Here is a 22,324-nt window from a genome sequence, read left to right on the forward strand (position 1 = left end):
ACAAAAAAGGAGAGAAGAATATATACTTCGCATCTCAGACCTATCTTCAAACCCTTTACACTTTCAAGAAACAGAAGGCACAAGAAAAGATACTGATCCTCAAATCTATCACTCTACCGCCTTAAAAAGACATGTACAACTGCAAATATGCGTCTATGAAATATCACTTCATCGATTCTTGGAATTTCCTTTTTTTTCCAAATAGCCTGGATTATTCTTAAGCATAATCCTTTTACAGATACTTTCACAGCAAGTCAAACGGGCCCTCTTCATGTAACATTTTACACATAATAATGAAAACAATCATCAAAATCAAGAATATTAGACTAAGAACACATCTATTCTAACTTCACTATATTTTTCATTTTAAAATAGAATTTACAATAAAAAAAACTTCAACTGTACTCCATTTTTTTATTTTTTAATGGAGTAAAAATAGGTTTACTCTATAAACTAATTAATTTATTTATTTTGTTCATTATACTATTTTTCACTTTAAAATGGAGTAACATTAAACACAACTCAATTATCGAATTATTAAGAAAAAAAAAGGTGATCTTATGGTGTAAGTGGTTGACTCTTTTGGTGCTTAACTAATTTATGAGAATGTAATAATAATAAGGTTAAAAGACTATAGGGAGCAAATGTGCAAATATACACAAAGTTATACAATAAACGACTTTTCGTCCGCCTCCAAAAGCTCCAAAAGCCAAAAAAAAAAAAAAAAGATCAAAACTTTCACAGCTCAAAACATGTCTCGTCGATCGCTGACTCTCCTCAAGAACCTCGCCAGAAACTCAAACGCCTCATGCATCCAAACCCGATCCGTGACCTACATGCCCCGACCCGGCGACGGATCCCCGCGCGCAGTGACCCTAATCCCCGGCGACGGGATCGGCCCCCTGGTGACCAACGCCGTCGAGCAGGTGATGGAGGCGATGCACGCGCCGATCTACTTCGAGAAGTACGACGTCCACGGGGCGATGAGCCGCGTGCCCTTGGAGGTGATGGAGTCGATAAGGAAGAACAAGGTGTGCTTGAAAGGAGGGCTCAAGACTCCTGTGGGAGGAGGTGTGAGCTCGCTGAACGTGCAGCTGAGGAAGGAGCTCGATCTGTTCGCGTCGCTGGTTAACTGCTTTAACTTGCCTGGGTTGCCGACGAGGCATGAGAATGTGGATATTGTTGTGATTAGGGAGAATACTGAGGGGGAGTATGCGGGGCTTGAGCATGAGGTTGTTCCTGGTGTTGTTGAGAGTCTTAAGGTTGGTTTCGGAATTTGAAGTTTCGATTTTTATGTGACTCTTTAGCTTTGAGGAGACCACTAGGTTTTTGTTGAGAGTCTTAAGTTCGGTTTCCGCATTAAAAGTTTCGATTTTTATGGATTCTTAGCTTAGGGAGCACTACTAGGTTGTTCCTGGTGTTGTTGAGAGTTTTTAAGGTTAGTTTCCTCATTGAAACACCACTAGGTTGTTCCTTGTATTGTTTGGGAGTCTTAAGGTCAGTTTCCTCATTGAAAGTTTGATTTTTATGGACTCTAAGCTTAGAGAAGACTAATAGGTTTGTTCCTTGTGTTGTTGAGAGTTTTAAAAGTAAGTTTCCTCAATTAAAGTTTCCATTTTTTATGGAATCTTAGCTTAGAGGATGTGCATAGTGTTGTTGAGAGTCTTAAGGTCAGTTTCGTCATTAAAAGTTTCGATTTTTAAGGACTCTTAGCTTAGAGGATCTGCATAGTGTTGTTGAGAGTCTTAAGGTCAGTTTCGTCATTAAAAGTTTTGATTTTGATGGAATCTTGGCTTAGAGGATGTGCGTAGTGTTGTTGAGAGTGTTGAGGTCAGTTTAGTCATTGAAAGTTTCGATTTTTATGGACTCTTAGCTTAGAGAGCACCACTAGGTTGTTCTTAGTGTTGTTTGAGAGTCTTAAGATCAGTTTCGTCATTAAAAGTTTCGATTTTTATGGACTCTTTAGCTTAGAGAGTCTTAAGGTCAGTTTACACATTGAAAGTTTAGATTTTTATTGTCATGGCTTCTTGAAACAGTGTTGGACTAGCTGAATGGTTATTTCTTGGATCTGATCTCATGATTTGGATCTATTTTTTAGGTGATCACGAAGTTTTGTTCGGAGCGTATAGCAAAGTATGCGTTTGAGTATGCGTACCTGAACAACAGGAAGAAAGTGACGGCAGTGCACAAGGCTAACATCATGAAACTCGCTGATGGTTTGTTCTTGGAGTCTTGCCGAGAGGTGGCTAAAAAGTATCCAGGCATCACTTACAATGAGATCATTGTTGATAACTGCTGCATGCAACTTGTAGCCAAACCAGAGCAATTTGACGTCATGGTATGTTAATAGTTGTATTTCTGTGGCCATGATTATGTATTCTTATTACTTTGGTTGTCTCTGTTGGAGCATTAGCTTCCTTTGGCTTTTTATTCTTTTCTTGAAAATGTTTATTCATTAAATGTTCTGCAGGTGACACCCAATCTCTATGGTAATTTAGTTGCAAACACTGCTGCTGGTATTGCTGGAGGCACTGGAGTCATGCCTGGAGGTAAAAAATAGTTTGTATTAATACTCTCAATTACCCTGTTGGAACAGCTCTGAAATTTTGACGTTAAACATGAAAACAGGAAACGTTGGGGCTGACCATGCGGTATTTGAGCAAGGTGCATCAGCAGGAAACGTGGGGAAAGACAAGATAGTACGAGAAAACAAAGCAAACCCAGTGGCGTTGCTTCTCTCATCAGCCATGATGCTTAGACACCTTCAGTTTCCTTCATTTGCTGACCGGCTTGAAACAGCAGTGAAAAGAGTCATATCCGAAGGAAAGTGCCGGACTAAAGATCTTGGTGGACAAAGCACTACTCAGCAGGTCGTTGATGCCGTCATTGCAAATCTTGAGTGACCAACCTTTGACCAAGTTACTTGTTCCTCCCTTCCCTCTCTGCATAAATTCATCAAAGTTCCTTGCTACTGTTGCCAAAAGTATATTGGGTATAATCCACGGTGTCTGGTTTTGTACCTCAAGAGTTTTACATTCTTTAGACGTTAACTCGTCGAAACTCGAGAATCATATTTTTCTATTCCAAATAATTCATGTTGCTACGCTTGTTTTGGGTTTGTCTTTTCAAAATTATTGTTGTCTAAGAAGTGAATGAAAGAAAACTTCAGTTCTTAGTTCTTTTCCTATACAACTTAGCACCACCAGAGAAACTAGCAAAGTAGAAGAGCGTGTGAATCATAACTATCATTATTGTGGGATTCAGAAGATGTAATGTATTGATACACATAGAGAGCTAAAAAGCACATGAAGTATGAGTTTGTGTTGTGTAGCAGTAAAGTGAAACACCAGAAGGAACAAGAAAAAAAACATAAAACATGAAATGATCTTTTGCATTCACTTGTCTTCCAATCTAGCCAGGATCGACTCTGCAAAACTCTGTTGCCTGTGAATTTAAAGAAAGACAAATCATCATCAAGTTTCTGTTAGGAATTCGAGCATACAAAACATCTATACAAATATCATTGCAAAGACTTTGTATTAGTGCAGTTGAAACTCTTAGCGTGTTTTCTCTGTTGATACAAGTTCGAGTTGTGGATTATAAATGGCTTTGTCTACCCATCATAATAGTCTGACTTTCACCCCTATCTCAGCCACAGCTAATAAACTCTTCCATGACAGGTCTGAGCTAATCTTGCTACTGGAGGTTCTCAGAGTATCATTTAGTTTCAGAGAATAATGACACAGAGAATTTATAGAATAACATACTTGCGTTCACTATGCTTGGAACTTGGCCTCGAATACTTCAAGTATCCATCCCAAGGGACCTTTTTGAGACCTGCCCTATGAGATATCATGTCTCTGACCCTGTGAGAACCAAACAAAGTGGATCTCATAAATGTTAGACCACCTACTAAAACGCAAGAGAATGTCATGCTCGGATATACTTTTTTACCTCTCTGCAAACTCAATTGCTGTTTCACCAGGCCTTATTGTTTGGGGTTCCAAGTACCACACCTCACACACCACAGCCCACGATGTCATGAGTTGCAGTAAGTGCATAGTGAATGATTGTCTGCAAAGATCATGCAAAAGACCTTTTTGTTATCAAGGCAAAGAAATGTCCCCAAAATAAATGTCTTTGCAACCAGAAGAAAACTTGTTACAGTCGCAACTATAACAAAGCTAGAATCTGATAAGAAAGTCATAAAGAAAACACACTTACTTTCTGCTGTTCCAGAAGGCGTCAACAAAGATCTTATTGTATTTGATGGCGATTGGACAAACAGTGCAGTCCAATTCAAAAGCACCCTGAAACATTGCCACGAAGCGACTCAAAAACTATTAACATCACATCAAAGTAAGTGTTCATAATACCTTCTTAAACATCACAGTGTAATTATTATTTACACAAGTCCCCTCAGGAAATATAAGAAGAGGGTTATTGTCAGTTCCTTGAACATGGTTCCTTAACCTGAACGAAATGATTCATGTTCCCATGATTAGTACCAGTAGATCAAAGGAGATAAAATAAACATATCATACTCACTTTCTTGCTACAATTTCACGATCCTTAGCCTCGGAACGATTGAACCAGATGCATCCAACGCTCTCTAATATTGTGCTTTGCAGAAGCCCTTCGTATTATAAAAGCATCAAAAGTCAAAAACAATGCACCAAAGACAAAACCAATGAGACTCTCACTCACTTACCAACCCAACCAGGATGCTTCTGCATTATAACAGCAAAAGCTGTCATCTGCTCCAAGACTATGAAGTCAATCATCGAAGTATGGTTAGCAACATAAACCTGTTAAACACACCCCAATCATAAAAAAATAGGCATAGGTATAAAAAAACTATCAAAGGAGATACTTATAAAAGGAAACATGAACCTGCTTAGGACGGATGCTAGGCCGCGGCCCGTGGTACCTAACAACTCCTGTCCATGAGGCCACAAAGAAGCTGCATATCATTTCCACCAAGACTCTCTGGTAACATAGTAAAACACAGCTCAAGTCTTCAACATCAAGAGATCAATGGTTGAGCCACAGAGAACCAAACCCCACTTACCTCAATCTTTTTCCTCAACCTATCCTGACCTTTCAGGAGAGAGTGTACAGGGATAAACGTTGAAAGGAAAATAAACCATCCAAAAGCTAAAGTGATGCACCTGCAGGTTTTATACAATTCAATAACTCCTCATCAGTCCAACACACAGTTTAAAAATCTGAACTTTTAAGATAGAACCAAACGAAAACAAACCTCAAGGGAAAGAGAAGACAGTATCTAACAACAACACCACAGCACCATAACGGAAACAAGTAGATGTTCCAGTTCCAAGGCTCTGGAGGATTCGACTTGAAACACCGAGTGAATGAGTCCTAACCCACAACAACAACAACAAAAAAGAAACGATCTTTATACTTAAGATACTTAGATAAACCAAAAAAGATTAAAACTTTGTAAGATAAATCAAAAAAAGATTAAAACTTTGTAAGATAAACTCATCAGACATTACATCAACAATGGCACCAGCAGCTTCAGTGAGCGTTGGAGAAATGTCTAGCAAATCACGCCTGATTCAATCAAAATCATCATATGCTACCATTAACAAACGCACATAGAGAGATACAAAGGAGAGGGAGAGAAAAGGTTTACAGGCGGAGCTTGCCACGAGGCTCGTTGATGGAGGAACCGGAAGGAAGGTAATCTTCGATGTTGGGGTGATCCAATTCAAGCTCGGATCTTGAAGTCACCATCTTCCCTGCCGTGCTGCTCATCTCTCTCTCTCTCGCTTCCGATCGCCGGAGATTGGGTTCTTTTGGTGGGGAAGCGATGGTAAGAGTCAGAGCAAACGATGTTCTCAACGCAAATCTTCTCTCACGCGCGCGTGTATTATTATTGTTTGATTAGTATAATTAGTTTTACTAATAGTGTCTATCAGAAGCAAGTACTACAGAACTTCTGATAGACACTATTAGTAAAACTAATTATACTAATGTAAGATACCGAAGAAACTAAAAGGATCTAAAGGCACTATCCAACCTATCAGACATATACTTCTGAGTTTCTGACCTTGCGATGTCTTAATAAGATCTAACACTATTAAAAATCACATTTTCATCGCATACTTCGATGGACTTTTTCCCAAATATTCAAATAGACCGTGTGGTCGCATATAGAACTAATAATTTCGCACTAGTGAAGAATCGATTCTCTTGGTATGAACCAACAGGGCAACTCTTCCTCTAGTGGAAACCTCTAAATCACCACAATGTAGTTGCATACTTTGTTCTTCAATGGTTTATTGTATTGTTTCTTAAAATTAAAAAGAATTGTTGTAATTTAAATGTAGCTTACCATACATATTCTTTGTTGTCTTTAAGAGAAGCCAGCAGGTGAGAAGAAAATGAGATTTACTTTTGTGAACCATCCTCTGTAGTTGTGTTATTGTTGTACTTTTGTTAGAAGTTAGGGTTGTCAACTTCTTGTAGTTGTGTATTTCTAAGTGTTTGTCTAATTCATTGGTTTATGTTATTTTGACTAAAGTGAGATAACTAATTATTTGTCTATTTTGCAAAAAGGAATGGTAAAGAACAAATAAATGCCAGGGAAGTCTCTATGTTACTCGAGTGCCTAGCAAGTGGAACGAGATCGTTCTTTATCTATGATTGAAATCTGCTTTCACTTATTAGTAGTAAAGTATTTTTCTTTCAATTTAAAAAATCCATAATGCCCAAAAATAATCAATTTTCAACCAGCAAATTCACTTTGATGCTGAGAATTAATTAGTGTTTGCAAAACGTGGCCTAGTTGTTAAATCATTGTTTTAATAAATCTATAAAGACCTATTCTCTCAAGCTCACACTAAAATCTTTTCTTTTTCGGATTGCTTTCGATCTAGAATTACGCAAATTAATATTTAGTAATGCAATAGCAACACACATATATATATCTAAATACATTACAATGCACTGAGATGGTACCATTATACTACTACGTATTTGCAATAATGCAAATCAAAGCCTGGAAAAGAATTGCAGAGAGAAACACGAAGGAAAACAATCGTGGAACCTAATCACAGGGTTAAGTGGTTGATCATCATTTAGGTTGTCTTGTCTATGTCTTATAATCTTCCATGGATCTTATAGATATTGTACAGTTTTAAATAATGAAAAAGCAAATAACGTGAAACCTAAACCACATTTACATACATTTTGTGTTTTATTCTCTAACTCTATTTTCATTTTCTATTTTAGAGTAAAAAATGCTCTAATCTTATTTGATTTTTTGTTCTATAATGGAATAAAAAATAAGTTTACTCTAGACTAAAGTATGGTTACAATAAAATCCAATGCCATTATGAAATTATTCCATTTTGAAAAAAGTAATGAAATAATACATTGGAAATTATCTAGAGAATTTGTACTCCCTACACACCAAATATCCCCTATTTGCACTCTATACATTATATCCCTCCAATTTTTTTCCCCCCATCATTACCATTTTCCCCCTATTCTATGGTATTTCATACTTTTTGGTATATTCAGCAAATTAGCTCTTATCTAATTGTTTTGGCCTGCCTCAACAGCGACCTCCATACTTAAAGTATAGTTTTTGTAATCGAATGAGTATTAGAACTATGCATGAGAAAATATTTCATTTATCACAAACCTGATCTAATGAAGATGTAAAATATATTTATGAACCAAAAATCTAGAACTCCATTTTTAAATAAACCAACTGACAATGGGTTAGCTAAAAACTAACACCATAAAAAGTCAAATAGTAGGCCTGCATTATTGATAATTTGATACATTGCACTACGCTAATGCCAAATTGCTAATGGTACATTTGTTTATAAATTTTCAGATTGTTTTCTTTCTCAACTTGAATGTCGGATTATATATAATACTCTAGTGGAATGCTGAGTGAAGTGATCTCCAACTACAATACCCTAGTGGCAGAGAAGGAAGATAAATCCAATGAATGTTATTCAGAGCCAGATCAGACAAGTCCTTTATAGTATGTACATATACCTTTTTGTTAATTGTTATTTAGCGATTGTGGGGAACATCTGCTTCTGTTGAATATTCCTTACATTTGACCTAGCTTTCGCATAAATATTTATTTACTCTTTTTCTTACTCTTTCGTCCATAACTTTTACGATTTCTAATGAAATCCTTTGAACAGTCTTTTAACGATTTATAAACTGATTAGTACCTAATCAATCTATGAAATAATAATAATCCTTGAGCTCTTGAAACTCACCCTTTTGCCAAAGAAACTGTCGTATAATATAACTGAAAATGAGATCAACATGAATCGACTTAAGAAGAAATGATACTATCGCTGTATAGATGACTTTAATAGGTTAACTATGCTTGATATATATATATTTTTTTTTTGGTCAAATCTATGCTTGATATATATTTAATCACTTTTGTACGTATTTCTTCTAATAGTATTGTAAATCTAAACAAATAAGGTCTAAACGGAAAAAAAAAAGTACTGTATAGTTTTAAAGTTTAAGAGGAGAAACACTGCCACCAAGGAGGAACACAAGAAAGTCAAAGCGATTCTTTCGAGTTTAAATTTCTGCTTATTTCCTTTTTACTTTACAAGAAAAGACCAAGCTTTTTCTATTTAGTTGGCTATACGAGAATATACTTTTGTTTTTAGATTTTTTTATTAGAATATATTTATCTTTCATAGTAACTAATTAGTAATGTTGATTTTTTGTAACTATTTGTTTTTTCTTGACCGTTACTTTCATTTTTAGCTTAATATTCACTGGGAAAAAATATTAAATTATTGGAATTTTTATATCAGTCTTTGACCTTTTGAGAAAGAGCTAATTATATCAATTTTGAATTTTGTTTAAAAAATTATGTCAATCTTAACTTGCCATATTGCCATGTATGATGTATCATCCATCCACTGTAGTTGCGGTTGCCATTGTGAAACTGGTGTTGGTTCGAAGATTTCTGCCAAAAACTAGTTTAAAGATTCTGATATAAATCTACAAGATCATTTAGGAAAACCGAAGTGGATAAGTGGTCATATTTCCATAGTTTCCCTATCATATCTAAAGCTTAGACTTTAGTTTTAGTTTATCTCCCAACTTGAGAACTGGCCCAATAAATATTTGTTTTTAAATCTTTTCTAGGAGAGTATAACCTAATGTAGAACCGCAAATGACCGACAGTGTCTAGGGTTTCCGCGGGTTGATGGGCTTGGAGTGGGCTCAAACCCATCTTGTTTTGTATGTTTTGTGGTTCTCGGATTGGGCCTTGGGCCTTTGTGTTGGTTAGCCGTGGGCTGTTGTAAGGTTAATGGACTTTGTCCCTTTATTTATCTAAAATCAATTTGAGTAAAAAAAAAAAGTATAACCTAATGTAGAATTAAGAGGATATTTTTTTGTAGTGTTACAGCTAGCAAGCCACCTCTGTTCATAAAAAAAAAGTTACAGCAAGCCACTCAAAATATTTACAGCCATTGAAACATTTCCCTTATGGTTCACAACACTTGATGCTCCCTGGATATTTTATCATTTTCATTATTAAAGGTTTCTATTGAGAAAATAAGACCTCAAAATTATAGTGCATGTGAAGTTTTTTGAAACACTAAACATAATACTATTTCATAAAGTTAAGAAATAATATACATCTTTGGAATATATTAAAATATTGTATATTATTACAAACAAATTAATAGATTGAATTAAAATTTAGCAAAATGCAGCTTGCTCAACTACAACCACTTTTTTTTTGCATGTATTAAGTTAGATTTTAATTCAACTGTAGCATCACAGCTAGAAAAAGCTCTTTCCTAACAATTCCTAACTAAATTCAACTAGAAAATACGATATTTCCTCATTGAAATCTATATGTTGCATTGGAATGCATGCACAAAATGACTAAAAAAATTAGTGGGACGTGGTACTGAGGTAGACCTAAGACTATATATTATTATTATATACTCATATTTAAATACTAACATAAAAGATGAAATGAAAAGTTTGTCTATATAAGGAACCTTTGTCACCAGTGAAATGGGTGTCACATGTCACCTGTCGTCGTCGCCCAATTATTCTGTGCCTGCCGAATTCTTCCCCATCTTTCAAAGACTTTCCGTGTTTTGTTTATTCTTCCTATAAACCCTAAATTAAATCTGCTACCATTAATGATAACATTATATCTTACTGACCAGAACTACCAAACCCACTAAATAGCAGAGGAATAGAATAGTTGTATCGTTGTATGACTTATATCATGAGTACTAAATGTTTTCTCCCACTCATTTATTCATATATATACACGGCCTAATCTGTCACTAGCATCTACAGTACTACTATTGCATAGAGTATAAATAAATCAGAACTTTATCAGTCAGTAATGTTGCATAGTAATTTCATAATTTGAGTATAGAGAATGTGGCCAAAACTCAAATGAGATACCTTCGCGATAACAACTGTTATTTTCCTAGTAGCTTTGAGACTATTCTTTTTCTACAGGATATGGATTCACTGCAGTGGCCCTTCTTAGAAGTCAGCTTGTGAACATGTGTAAACAGTACTATTTTAGCAAAAGCTCGCAAAATCTTGTACATAATTTTGCCTCTTAGAATAAATCAGTTACAACTTGTTTTTTGACTAAAAATTATCATTTACAACTCCCAGATAATCTTTTATTATGACAAAGTGTTGCTACAAAGTTTATAGTTACGTTATAGAATTATCTTATAATAGAAAGTAATGAAGTATTTCGGTTAATTTGCTCTAGTTCTAGTCTATATAACAGTAGAAGTCATGTGCTTTAACACAAAGACAATTTCCCTGTGTACTGTTATATAGAATTATAGACTTTAGAACCAGAACAAATTAAATGGTGCTGAACAAATTAAGAAAGCGAGGAAAATAAAAAGGTGAAAGGAACAAGAAGAAGAAGACGACGTCACAATGCATTAAATTCAATGGTTTATTACTGTAGTTTTAAACACTCCCCTCTATATATTTGTACATTTTCATTTACATACACTACAAGTATACTATATAAAGTTTACTTCGTCACGCTTTCCCTAAAATGTAACAATTAATTGACTCATTGAAGTTGGGCAGGGGACCAAAGTAACTTTTTCAAAACATTGTATCTCTAAATCACACGGCCTCTTATATTTTGCACCTAACATCACTAAGATTTTGGACATTTGTCAAACAGTAATATGATATCTATTTTGCTTTTGCTTTTTGTTAGAATATGAGCTCAACTATTTTAGATTTCAGGTAAAACATGAATATTATTGAATTATGTTATTGACGGGAGTAAGTGGACTTTTATTTACGTTCCCCGTACGATTTCAAAAGATCGGTCGATATACAAAGAATCCACTGTTTGACTAGATATTGTCTCCTTAATGGACTATTAAAATTGGCAATAGCAAATGCGTTGTGGAAAATTATATGGAAGATCTCGTGTTGAAATCCATAGGATCATCTTCTTTTTTTTTTGAACTGAATAGGATCTTCCTTTTTGGGAGAACTTATAAACTTTTGTCATATAAAACATCCACATGACCAACTCTTATTGAACTCAATGGTTATTCGCACATTGACCAATTTTCCAAGGAGCTGATCTACGACCACGCTATCGTTGGTAAAACCACGCTAATGTTCCAAAGCGTTATTAATCTAGAATTTACAATCTACGATATATATACGCAACATAGAAATACGCACCATGCATATGGACGTCTTCTCCAAAAAACAAGTAGTAAACCATCGCATGCATCAATTTATTTTCTATTGAAACATCTTAACACTTGGTTTAAAGATGTCGATCGAAGCCTTTTTTATCTTTAGATTAGTTTTACTTGTATTTTGTATTTACAGTTACCATGCATATGCGGTATAACACAGACCGGATTTTGATTGTCTCACCAGATTTCCAAGCAATAAAGGATATATAGCATGCAGTAGAAAGGCAAAAAAAAGAAGACAAACATGCAAAGTAGAAAGAGTTCGTTAAAAAAGCAAAAAGAAAATAGAATGGACAAAAGGGATTGCTTCAGCACCAAGTTATTCTGGGTAAATAACATTTGGATAACTGTTACAAGGCTTCGATGCTAAGTATCCTTATGTGTCCTAATTCATGCTGCAGGGTCATTGTTTGATTGTTGTAACGCTGTGCTGTAAACTCACGTCACCACATTATCCCGCAGTTGACCTGTGATTTGTTTTGTTGTGCCAATGTGCGTACTCGTGTTCTAGACTGTTAATCCTTAGTAGTCGACGAGAAGTTAAAAAGGAAAAATCGTTGTACTGTTGTGCGACTCCGGTTAAACAATATAGGATTTTTGTCAAGTATTATCCTTAAAATTTTAATTTTGATAGAATTGAGATATAGGATATTTTAAGAAACATGTCTTTTGCATTTTTTTTAGCTAACATGCAAATATGCGTAACATAATGGACGCAATATTCACGTGATGGTAAAATGACCCCTTTTTGAGAAAAGCTAAAATGACAACTTAAAACAAAAATTTCGATAATAATTCTTTGCATTTGTTTGCCGAAACTGTATGGATCACATCACCGATGTTTTTAAAACTGGAGTTTGAAATGTATATCTGGAGCTCGAAAGCATCAATTTATGTATCTGTTTCATGTATCAATGTATTTTTGAGGTTTTATATAATGTAAAATTTCTATAAATTAGCAATGCAAGAATTAATATTTTCACAGTTGAACCTGGAATATAGGGTTGACTCCTGCAATTGAATTTGTATTGAACCTTAGCTATATATTAGTACTAATGTATCATACACACTACAACATACATATGTACATTCAGATGATATAATGCATGGATAAAATAAAAATAAAAGTCTAGTCAATGAGAGAGGAATAACCACCCTGACGACGTTAGCAATCACACCTGAAGCCTGAAGTTCTGTTTTGGTAACAACATCCATTTAGTTACGTCTTTAGTTTGAACACACAAACCAACACGGTTTAAAAGTAACTAATCAATAAATTATTTAAACACACACAAATGCTGTACATTCCTCATTTAATTCCCCTTACGTTATCCGTTACCATCATGCAATAATACTAGTACGATTTTAATTGTCCAAATCAAATACTGTCGTTACGTAATTAAAGACTACAACTAAGGGTGTTTTGGAGAATATATAACAAAAATGGTCAAAACGAGTCAAAGTTACCGTCAAACCTAAAGCCAAATACTTCTTCTACTAAACTTTAGAGGAACAGAAGTACTACCCGTATCTTTTTTTAAGATCCATGTCTTCTGTCTGAACCTCTCAAAGTACTACTGTCCTAAAAAGCTTTTCATATTCGAAAACTCGGTTAATTAATGAAAGGATTAATAGTGTGATTAATTACCAGAAAAAGAAAATAAAGGAAAAAAAAAACACCGACTCATCTAATGGGAGAAACAGACGAAAATCTCGGTGCTGGCAAGATTCCTCCACAGTCCTTTGCTGTTTTTTCCTTTTGTTCTTACTTTTATTTATCTTTTATTTTATTTTATTTTCTTGAGAGCTAAATCATTCGTTTTTTTTTTTTTTTTTTAATTTCTAGGCCTAAAAACTGAAAATAATACTTTCTCGAGAAAACAATCACTTCAACTCTTTTCTTTTCTTTTCTTTCTATCACCATCAAACCACACCATCTTTACCCCATATGCGCCTCCATCTCCAATTCCTCTCACCTACCTTCCATCTCTCTCTCTCTCTCTTTCCTTTTAATTTCTTATCAGATTTCAAATCTCCTCTTTCTTTTTTTTTCCGTTTTATTTTCCTCTTTTTTTAATTAATTTCTTTTTTTTTTGTTGAATTATTGAAATGGGCTGTACGAGCTCCAAGCTCGACGATCTCCCGGCGGTTGCTCTCTGCCGCGAACGCTGCTCCTTCCTAGACGCCGCCATCCAGCAGCGCAACCTGTTATCCGAATCCCACGTGGCGTACACCAACTCGCTCAGAGGAATCGGCCACTCCCTCCACCTCTTCATCAACCACCACCACCGCTTCGTCGCTTCCGGCGGCGCTAACGGCGGAGGAGGTGACTCTCCGAGACTCAACCTCCCTCCTCACAGAAAAGGCGACCCCGACGAAGATAAATCCCCTAAAAAAGCAAAACTACCTTCCGGTTCGGGTTCCGACTCGGGTCATCTCGAATTCGATTCGGATTCGGATTCAAACTCCGACGACGATGACGAAGAAGAAGGCCACCTCGATTTGGATTCGGATTCGTTACATCACCTCTCTCCTCAACACCACCATTTCCCCATACACGAACCTTACATGGACCAACAACAACAACCGGGTTATAACCCGTACCCGTACCCGAATCCGGAAATGATGAGTCATCATAATCATCAGCAGCAGCAGCTTCCTCCTCCTTCCTATATGCATATGAATTACATGAAGAACAAGTCCATGCCTCCTTCGGTGATCTACGAGCAAAGACCAAGCAGTCCTCAAAGAGTCTACGAAGGTGAATCATCTTCTTCTTCTTCTTACAATCCTTATCCTCCTAATTATTTCGGTTACTCAAATACCGGACCCGGTTACTACGGTTCTTCTTCTTCTTCAAGTGGTACAACCACTAAACCGCCTCCGCCTCCTCCGTCGCCGCCTAGGTCTAACGGCTGGGATTTTTTAAATCCGTTCGATACTTACTACCCTCCCTACACTCCGAGTCGTGACTCGAGGGAGCTTAGGGAGGAGGAAGGTATACCGGAGCTGGAGGAGGACGATTCTCACTACGAGGTTGTTAAGGAAGTTCACGGCAGACCGAAGTTCGCTGCCGCCGCCGGCGGCGGCGGCGGCGGTGGTAATCACCAACCGCCTCCCGCCGCCGTGTACAGAGAGGAGGTTCCCTCTCCGTCTCCGCCGCCGGTTGTCGATAAATCAGGGGCCAGCACTAGCGGCGGCGGAGATGCGGCGATGTATCAGAGTAGGCCGAGCGTGTCGGTGGAGAAGAAAGGCGTGGAGTACGAAGTGCACGTTGTTGAGAAGAAGACGGTTGTTGAAGACGCTGGCAACGAAGAGAGACGGAGCAATGCTGCGGCGCCACGTGGCGATGGAGGAGGAGGTGGGCCACGTGCGGTGCACGAGGTTGCTAAAGAGATTGAGACTCAGTTCGTGAAGGCTGCGGAGTCAGGAAGCGAGATCGCTAAGCTGCTTGAAGTGGGGAAGCATCCTTACGGTCGTAAACATGGTAATAATAAGCTTTCAAAAACAACTTTTATGCAAACAGATTAATTTTAAAAGGTTTAAAACTTTTGTTTGCAGTTTCGAAATTGTTACATCCTTCGCTACCTTCTACCTCCGGAGGAGGATCTTCGGCTAGTGCTGCTGCTGCTACTGCGCCGCCTACTTACGCAGACATTGAGGAAGAACTTGCTTCACGGTCGAGGAATCTTTCTTCCACGTTGCATAAGCTTCATCTATGGGAGAAGAAGCTTTACCATGAAGTGAAGGTAATGTTTTGTCTTAAATTGATATGTTCTTTTTGTTAAGCTTTCTACTCTTGTCTAGGCTGAGGAGAAGTTGCGTGTGGCCCACGAGAAGAAGCTAAGGAAGCTAAAGCGTTTAGATGAAAGAGGTGCTGAAGCTACCAAAGTAGACACAACTCGTAAACTAGTGAGAGACATGTCAACGAAGATAAGGATTGCGATTCAGGTTGTTGATAAAATCTCCGTGACGATTAATAAAATTAGAGACGAAGATCTATGGCCGCAACTTAATGCATTGATTCAAGGGTAAAAGCTTAGCCTCTCTACATGTTTTTGTTTATTTATTTTCATTTTGAAAATGTTTTTTTTTTAGGCTTACGACAATGTGGAAAACAATGCTCGAGTGTCATCAAACTCAGTGTCAAGCCATCAGGGAAGCTCGTGGGTTAGGCCCTATAAGAGCGAGCAAGAAACTCGGTGAAGAACATCTAGAGGCAACGAGTTTGCTAGGACACGAGCTTATCAACTGGATACTAGGATTCTCTAGCTGGGTCAGCGCGCAGAAAGGTTACGTCAGAGAGTTAAACAAATGGCTCATGAAGTGTCTTCTCTACGAGCCCGAGGAGACGCCAGACGGCATCGCTCCTTTCTCACCTGGTCGGCTCGGAGCTCCACCGATCTTTGTGATATGCAACCAATGGTCTCAAGCTCTGGACAGGATATCCGAGAAGGAAGTTATCGAGGCGATGCGTAGCTTCACCACGAGCGTGCTTCAGCTCTGGGAGCAAGATCGGTTGGAGACGACGGCGATGGGGCAGGGGGATGCGGAGAAGAGAGGTAGGAACATGGACAGGGAGGAGCAGAGGATACATAGAGAGATTCAAGCGCTGGAGAAGAAGATGGTTCTGGTGGCGCCTGGTGATAGTCTTTCTTTGTCTGGGAACGTTGTCTACCAGAGTGATACTAGCAACGATAGTTTGCAAGGGAGTTTGCAGCGGATTTTTGAAGCTATGGAGAGGTTCACTGGTGAATCTGTGAGGGCTTATGATGATCTATTGGTGCGCGCTGAAGAAGAAACTGCTCCACGAGAAGTTGAGTCGGATGAGGACTAATAAGCAAAACAGGAGGAAGATCTTTGCAATGCTGGAACACTGGGCTATACGGTTTGGTATACTAGAAAACCATCTGAAACTTGGGCAAGAAGAGCCCCATCGTGATGATGATCTAAGAGGAGGCAGAAACCGTGTAGAGAGACTACTACTGCCAATTGTTTGGTTTATATAGATGCGGTTTAGTGCAGAAAGGCTTTGAACCGGATGGTTTAGAGGAAGGTTTGATGACTTGTTACATTACCACATATGATGCAGGTTGCAGATATTAGTTTGAGCCTAATGGTTATTAAATTAGGGCAGTGTATACATAAGACGTTTAGGATGAAACTTTTGGTAGCGTTCTCAACAATTATTTTGTAAAATCTGAAGGTTAGTAGCAGGCAAGTCTCTCTTTCTTTTAACATAAGATTAAAAATATGTAATCATTTTATGATAAGTTGCAAACTATTACCAATCATTAACCTGACCAGCCTTAAACATTGTTCACGTGAAACTTTAATACTAGTAGTACTAAACACGGTGGTCCATTCTTTCTCAACTAGTGCCTGCGCCAATAGTTAACGACTTTGTGTTGCCGTGCCAAACATGATTAGCGTGAACTTGACGTCTCGTGTGACAAATCTTTTTTCGTGTGTTTGTTTGTTGTAAAATAATAAAATGATAACATGAATAGAATAAGTTCCAGAAGTTATTGTTGTGATCCAACCATAGGCTAATGATGAATGTTTATTATATACTGGAGATAGTGCTTGAGCATCTAATCATATAAAGAAAGCCAATTACATTGGAGAATCTTTAGATCACTTCACTCTTTGCCTTTTCTACACAGGAGACAACTATTGTAACCTCGAAAGCTAGTAAATAGCAGAAACATTGCAAGACTACTTTTCATTTGCAAACATCCAAATTAAGAACATACAAACTATTTTTAAGGTGTCCAAACAAAACTCAAAATAGTATGATGTATACCGTATACGAGTAAAAATTAAATGTTTGAAAGCTGATCAATATGTTGACAAGGATTTTTAGTCTGGATGTCTCTATCAAAAAGCACCACACAACCATATTCAATTTTGGTAATCTAGAGTATGCAGTTCAAATGTTAACAAATGAATATATACGATTTTGAACATTTAACCATATTTGGTTATGTGGTTTCCATGGTATATATAATACACATTCAGAGTTCCAAATGACAACGAAATTGTCTTTCAGTTTTGAAATATTTTGTTTATAAGTAAACTTCGTAAAAACATTTTGTAGGACTTATATGCATAAAAGTAATCATTTTCGTTCGGAGCAGAGTAATTAATACTCAAATGGAAATAAAACTAACATTACTCTAATTAGGAGGTACGTCAACAATCCAGAAATATAAACAGATATGCAAAAAAAAGAAAAAACATGTGAATCAGAATTAAATATCACACGGTTTCACAAGTCAACTTTCTACAAACTCCAGATTTTTCTTCACACCTATCTTTACACTATATACAAGTACGAATCTTTTGAAATAACTAGATACTTATAACTAGGCGCAAAAAAAAAATCGATTGTGCTGGAAAAAAAGAAGAAAAAAATGGAGAAAGAAAAAGTAGGAATGGTCGATGATAAGTCACTCCAATCACAAACACTTTGAGCTGGCAAATAATGTGATTTTCCCAAAATCTCTTTTGGTACCACAAAGTGTATATCATTGAACATCCGAATCATTTTTATTATTGTATTATAGTAGTATATAATATACACACAAAAAGAAGTTGGCTTCTTCTGTTTCTTTGGCTTTTCAATATTCAAATCCATTGATTAAAGATAAAACAGTTTATAAACCACAAAAGAAACACTGCAAACTTCAAAACTGACCTTATAAATACTTTTACTGATAGTTAAAATTATAACCATAATTTGGGTTAATTTCAACTTAATTTTGAAGTGGCATGTTATCATTGACAAGAAGGAGACACCGTATTAGAAACTTACCTCAGGAGTCAAACAAGACAAAAGAGAAAAATAAAAATAATATATAAAAAATCCAATTTTTAATTTTCCACCACTATATTCTTTCTCTTTCTCTCTCTATTACAAGAAGCGAAAGAGAAACACTTTCCGACTCGCTTTGTTTCTGTCGTGAGAAAAAAAAAAAGGATTTAGAAATTTCAATGGGTTGTTGCCAATCCTTGTGTTCGGATGAACACCAGCCGCTCGGGAAAGACGGAGCTCAGCCGCCGCAAGTGACTCAAAACCACCGCGGCGGCGCTACGACGGCTGACAACGGCGGAATCGGAGGCGGCGGAGCTGGTGGTGTAGCTGGAGGAGGAATCCCGTCTTTCTCAGAGTTCTCTTTCTCCGACCTCAAAGCAGCTACGAACAACTTCAGCTCCGACAACATCGTGTCGGAAAGCGGCGAGAAAGCCCCAAATCTCGTCTACAAAGGCCGGCTTCAGAACCGCCGTTGGATCGCCGTCAAGAAGTTCACCAAGATGGCTTGGCCTGATCCTAAACAATTCGCGGTAATAGAAAAAACATTTCTTGATTAGTCTGTTTATGTCTTTGTTTTTGAAATCTGTGTTCTTGAATTTTGTTTCAGGAAGAAGCATGGGGTGTTGGGAAATTCAGACATAACCGGTTAGCGAATCTGATTGGTTACTGTTGCGATGGAGACGAGAGGCTTCTTGTTGCTGAGTTCATGCCTAACGATACACTCGCTAAGCATTTGTTTCATTGTAATACTCTCTCTCTCTCTATATGTTTCCCATTAGAGTAATGAATCTGTTAAAGTGAATCTTTAAGGTTGTATAGAGTATGGTTTTATGTTATAGTCCTAAAAGTGGAAACTTTTCTTAGCGTGTCGTGTGTTATAGTACTAAAAGTGGAAATTTTCCTTAATCATGTTGTGTTTTTTTTTTTTTGTTATTCACAGGGGAGAATCAGACGATTGAGTGGGCTATGAGGTTGCGAGTAGGATATTACATAGCCGAAGCTTTGGATTATTGTAGCACCGAGGGTCGTCCTTTGTACCATGATTTAAATGCTTACAGGGTTCTCTTTGATGAGGTATCATTCTCTTCTCAACATTTTTACTCCATGCTTAGGAGATTTTTATAACAAAGTTTTTGAAATAATGGTGTAGGATGGGGATCCTCGTCTCTCCTGTTTCGGCTTGATGAAGAACAGTCGTGATGGTAAAAGCTATAGCACAAACCTTGCATATACACCACCTGAATATCTGAGAAATGGTAAATCAGTTTGTGATTCTCTTTTAAGATTATTACATTCATTATCAGATGCAAATGTTTAGTTTAATCATTTTGTCTTTTATTTATCTATATAGCAGTCTAACTAAGTGTGGGTTTGTGTTTGTAGGAAGAGTGACACCTGAAAGTGTTACTTACAGCTTTGGAACTGTGCTTCTTGATTTGCTTAGCGGAAAACACATCCCTCCAAGCCATGTAAGTTCCTTACCTTATCATCTGTTTTGGTCATGATAGATAATGTCCATGTCATATACAAATAGATAGATAATAAGTTTCTGTGATATTAATTTAGTGATGTCTCTTTCTTCTAGGCTCTGGATATGATACGAGGCAAGAATATTATTCTGTTGATGGATTCACACCTCGAAGGAAAATTCTCAACGGAAGAAGCTACTGTAGTTGTAGAACTCGCCTCTCAATGCTTGCAATATGAGCCTCGAGAGAGACCTAATACCAAAGATCTTGTGGCAACACTTGCGCCATTGCAAACTAAATCAGATGTAAGTGTGAATCGAGTTATTGAATCTCACCGAGTTGTTATTATATTCATCTTCCAAAGTGTTAAACAATATGATTTGCAGGTTCCTTCTTATGTAATGCTTGGAATAAAGAAGCACGATGAGGCACCTTCGACGCCACAGAGGCCACTTTCGCCGTTAGGTGAGGCTTGCTCGAGAATGGATCTCACAGCTATTCATCAGATCTTGGTCATGACACACTACAGAGACGATGAAGGGACAAACGAGGTCAGTACATAATAGTAGGCATGCAGGTTCGGTAGTAGTTCGGTTCGACCAAATATCTCGCGGAATTGAAGCGAAAAAAGTTTGGTTCAGTTTCGGTTTTTAAACTTTTTATCGAGACTAACCAAAGTTTTTGGTTTCGATTATATTGCGGTTGAATTTGGGTACTTTTGGTTAGTTTTGTTTCTTCGGTTCGAAATTTCGGGTAATTTTGGTTAGTTCGATTTGAAATTTTGGTTAATTCGGTTCAAAATTTGGTTAACAAATTTTTTTAAAGCCGAACTGAAAACTGAAGTTTTTTTTATAAACCTGCCGAACTGAACCGAACTCATTACGGTACTAACCAAAATTTAGTCTGCTGAGTTCGGCTCGGTTATAAACCGCAGGCCTACATAATAGTTTTGGTTTCAGTTACTACAACACATTAAAAAGTGGTTAAACTCTTAAACTAACTCACTGATTTTTTTTTTTTTGAATGAATGTAAAATTTTATTCAATCAAAACTTTGTACATCAAGTGCTACTGTTGTGTTTGTAAGAAAACTCTATACTCTAGATTCTATAACTCACTGATTTTTATCTATGGATTTCAGTTATCTTTCCAAGAATGGACTCAGCAGATGAAAGATATGCTTGACGCACGCAAACGTGGTGATCAAGCTTTTCGCGAGAAAGATTTCAAAACCGCCATAGACTGTTACTCACAGGTACCAAACGTTGTTGATTTGCATATTGTTAGAACTTGTTTGGTTTACATAAGTTTGCTTTTGGACAGTTTATCGACGTTGGAACAATGGTGTCACCAACTGTGTTTGGACGGAGAAGTCTATGCTACTTACTGTGCGATCAACCAGACGCAGCACTACGCGACGCGATGCAAGCGCAATGCGTGTATCCTGACTGGCCAACGGCTTTCTACATGCAGTCTGTGGCGTTAGCGAAGCTGAACATGAACACCGACGCAGCAGATATGTTGAACGAAGCTTCTCAGCTCGAAGAGAAGAGACAACGAGGAGGCGGCAAATGATCCTTTTGGATTCTTGATACACAATGTGTGTTTACATCATCTTGTGAGCTTCAAAAGATTCTTTTTAAAGAAGAAACAAATGGTTAAAAGAACCTGTCGATGTGATTGTTCATTGGGGGTGTAATGTAGTAACCATAGAGGGAGACAAAAAGAAAATCAATGTTTGTTTGTAATGCAATACATGTAACTATATGCATGGTCTCTATTTTTAAGCTTTGTTTTTTTATATATATAAGAATATCTTGACAGGGAAAAAAAGAGATTAACATCTTAATCTTATGAATATGGTGGCACGCGATTAGAACTTGTTTTCTTTACCACCCACAACTTCAGCTTCAGGGACAGCAGCAACTCGAGTGACTGCACCATCCTCGCCGTTCTTCTCTGTTCCAAGTTGCTCATCATATGAAATCTTCGACACCTCCTCTGAAATATTTTTTTTTCCTTTTTTTTTTCTCTCTCTTTTCGTCTGAAATATTTTGAGAAATCCTTTTCCACCATTCAAGCAGCGCCTCTCTCACACTTTCCATAACATGGTGTATCTGTCCACCAAGAAAAAATCTTATCAATCTCATTAAGCTATCTTATTGACAAGAATCACTTAAAAAAGCTTAAGAAAAGAGTAAATCATCATTAAGACATGTCAAAACACGGTTAATTGTGGAATGTCTTCTTAAGTAAAGCTTTTAAGGGATCGAGAGAGTG

General features: G+C 37.1%; 4 protein-coding genes across 6 annotated transcripts; 3 read left to right on the forward strand and 1 right to left on the reverse strand.

Moving 5' to 3' along the window:
- Positions 1 to 688: 688 nt before the first annotated feature.
- LOC106453699 (isocitrate dehydrogenase [NAD] regulatory subunit 1, mitochondrial) lies at positions 689 to 3,175 on the forward strand. The gene is made up of 4 exons (XM_022688965.2): positions 689 to 1,262; positions 2,099 to 2,338; positions 2,471 to 2,549; positions 2,629 to 3,175. Exons 1-4 carry the CDS (start codon positions 753 to 755, stop codon positions 2,901 to 2,903), a joined length of 1,104 nt encoding a protein of 367 aa, XP_022544686.2. The 5' UTR covers positions 689 to 752; the 3' UTR covers positions 2,904 to 3,175.
- Positions 3,176 to 3,226: 51 nt separating this feature from the next.
- On the reverse strand, positions 3,227 to 5,936 carry LOC106453780 (glycerol-3-phosphate acyltransferase 9). Its single transcript, XM_048778802.1, has 12 exons — positions 5,660 to 5,936; positions 5,520 to 5,577; positions 5,264 to 5,382; positions 5,072 to 5,171; positions 4,894 to 4,989; positions 4,712 to 4,808; positions 4,549 to 4,636; positions 4,377 to 4,473; positions 4,225 to 4,310; positions 3,955 to 4,074; positions 3,768 to 3,866; positions 3,227 to 3,444 (listed from the first exon to the last, which is right to left on the reverse strand). Exons 1-12 carry the CDS (start codon positions 5,779 to 5,781, stop codon positions 3,396 to 3,398), a joined length of 1,131 nt encoding a protein of 376 aa, XP_048634759.1. The 5' UTR covers positions 5,782 to 5,936; the 3' UTR covers positions 3,227 to 3,395.
- A 7,673-nt stretch (positions 5,937 to 13,609) lies between these two features.
- Positions 13,610 to 17,053, forward strand: LOC106453336 (nitrate regulatory gene2 protein-like). Of its 2 annotated transcripts, XM_048778811.1 has the most exons (5): positions 13,610 to 13,802; positions 13,846 to 15,246; positions 15,321 to 15,508; positions 15,567 to 15,790; positions 15,858 to 17,053. In XM_048778811.1, the coding sequence occupies exons 2-5, from the start codon at positions 13,869 to 13,871 to the stop codon at positions 16,594 to 16,596; spliced, it is 2,529 nt and encodes an 842-aa protein (XP_048634768.1). In that variant the 5' UTR covers positions 13,610 to 13,802; positions 13,846 to 13,868; the 3' UTR covers positions 16,597 to 17,053. The 2 variants fall into 2 exon arrangements, with proteins under 2 accessions (XP_048634768.1, XP_022544695.2); XM_022688974.2 differs by having other exon boundaries at positions 13,650 to 15,246.
- A 1,600-nt stretch (positions 17,054 to 18,653) lies between these two features.
- LOC106453426 (serine/threonine-protein kinase BSK1-like) lies at positions 18,654 to 21,831 on the forward strand. Of its 2 annotated transcripts, XM_013895705.3 has the most exons (9): positions 18,654 to 19,106; positions 19,184 to 19,319; positions 19,517 to 19,650; positions 19,727 to 19,832; positions 19,960 to 20,045; positions 20,162 to 20,350; positions 20,432 to 20,596; positions 21,186 to 21,299; positions 21,368 to 21,831. In XM_013895705.3, exons 1-9 carry the CDS (start codon positions 18,756 to 18,758, stop codon positions 21,617 to 21,619), a joined length of 1,533 nt encoding a protein of 510 aa, XP_013751159.2. In that variant the 5' UTR covers positions 18,654 to 18,755; the 3' UTR covers positions 21,620 to 21,831. The 2 variants fall into 2 exon arrangements, with proteins under 2 accessions (XP_013751159.2, XP_048634772.1); XM_048778815.1 differs by having other exon boundaries at positions 18,657 to 19,106; positions 20,162 to 20,596.
- Positions 21,832 to 22,324: the final 493 nt, after the last annotated feature.

The sequence above is a fragment of the Brassica napus genome, chromosome A1 (assembly GCF_020379485.1).
Source record: "Brassica napus cultivar Da-Ae chromosome A1, Da-Ae, whole genome shotgun sequence".
In the NCBI taxonomy this organism is placed as follows: Eukaryota; Viridiplantae; Streptophyta; class Magnoliopsida; order Brassicales; family Brassicaceae; genus Brassica; species Brassica napus.

What these genes read in the sequence shown, in the direction of transcription:
- LOC106453699 (XM_022688965.2), top strand. Translation starts at nt 753, where the DNA reads ATGTCTCGTCGATCGCTGACTCTCCTCAAGAACCTCGCCAGAAACTCA. An exon ending in GTGTTGTTGAGAGTCTTAAG is followed by an intron (nt 1,263 to 2,098) that starts GTTGGTTTCGGA and finishes TCTATTTTTTAG; the next exon opens with GTGATCACGAAGTTTTGTTC. An exon ending in CAGAGCAATTTGACGTCATG is followed by an intron (nt 2,339 to 2,470) that starts GTATGTTAATAG and finishes AATGTTCTGCAG; the next exon opens with GTGACACCCAATCTCTATGG.
- LOC106453780 (XM_048778802.1), bottom strand. Translation starts at nt 5,781, where the DNA reads ATGAGCAGCACGGCAGGGAAGATGGTGACTTCAAGATCCGAGCTTGAA. An exon ending in TGTCTTCTCTTTCCCTTGAG is followed by an intron (nt 5,172 to 5,263) that starts GTTTGTTTTCGT and finishes TAAAACCTGCAG; the next exon opens with GTGCATCACTTTAGCTTTTG. An exon ending in GAAGCATCCTGGTTGGGTTG is followed by an intron (nt 4,637 to 4,711) that starts GTAAGTGAGTGA and finishes TATAATACGAAG; the next exon opens with GGCTTCTGCAAAGCACAATA.
- LOC106453336 (XM_048778811.1), top strand. Translation starts at nt 13,869, where the DNA reads ATGGGCTGTACGAGCTCCAAGCTCGACGATCTCCCGGCGGTTGCTCTC. An exon ending in AGCTTTACCATGAAGTGAAG is followed by an intron (nt 15,509 to 15,566) that starts GTAATGTTTTGT and finishes ACTCTTGTCTAG; the next exon opens with GCTGAGGAGAAGTTGCGTGT. An exon ending in CTTAATGCATTGATTCAAGG is followed by an intron (nt 15,791 to 15,857) that starts GTAAAAGCTTAG and finishes TTTTTTTTTTAG; the next exon opens with GCTTACGACAATGTGGAAAA.
- LOC106453426 (XM_048778815.1), top strand. Translation starts at nt 18,756, where the DNA reads ATGGGTTGTTGCCAATCCTTGTGTTCGGATGAACACCAGCCGCTCGGG. An exon ending in ACCTGAATATCTGAGAAATG is followed by an intron (nt 19,833 to 19,959) that starts GTAAATCAGTTT and finishes TTGTGTTTGTAG; the next exon opens with GAAGAGTGACACCTGAAAGT. An exon ending in AACACATCCCTCCAAGCCAT is followed by an intron (nt 20,046 to 20,161) that starts GTAAGTTCCTTA and finishes TCTTTCTTCTAG; the next exon opens with GCTCTGGATATGATACGAGG.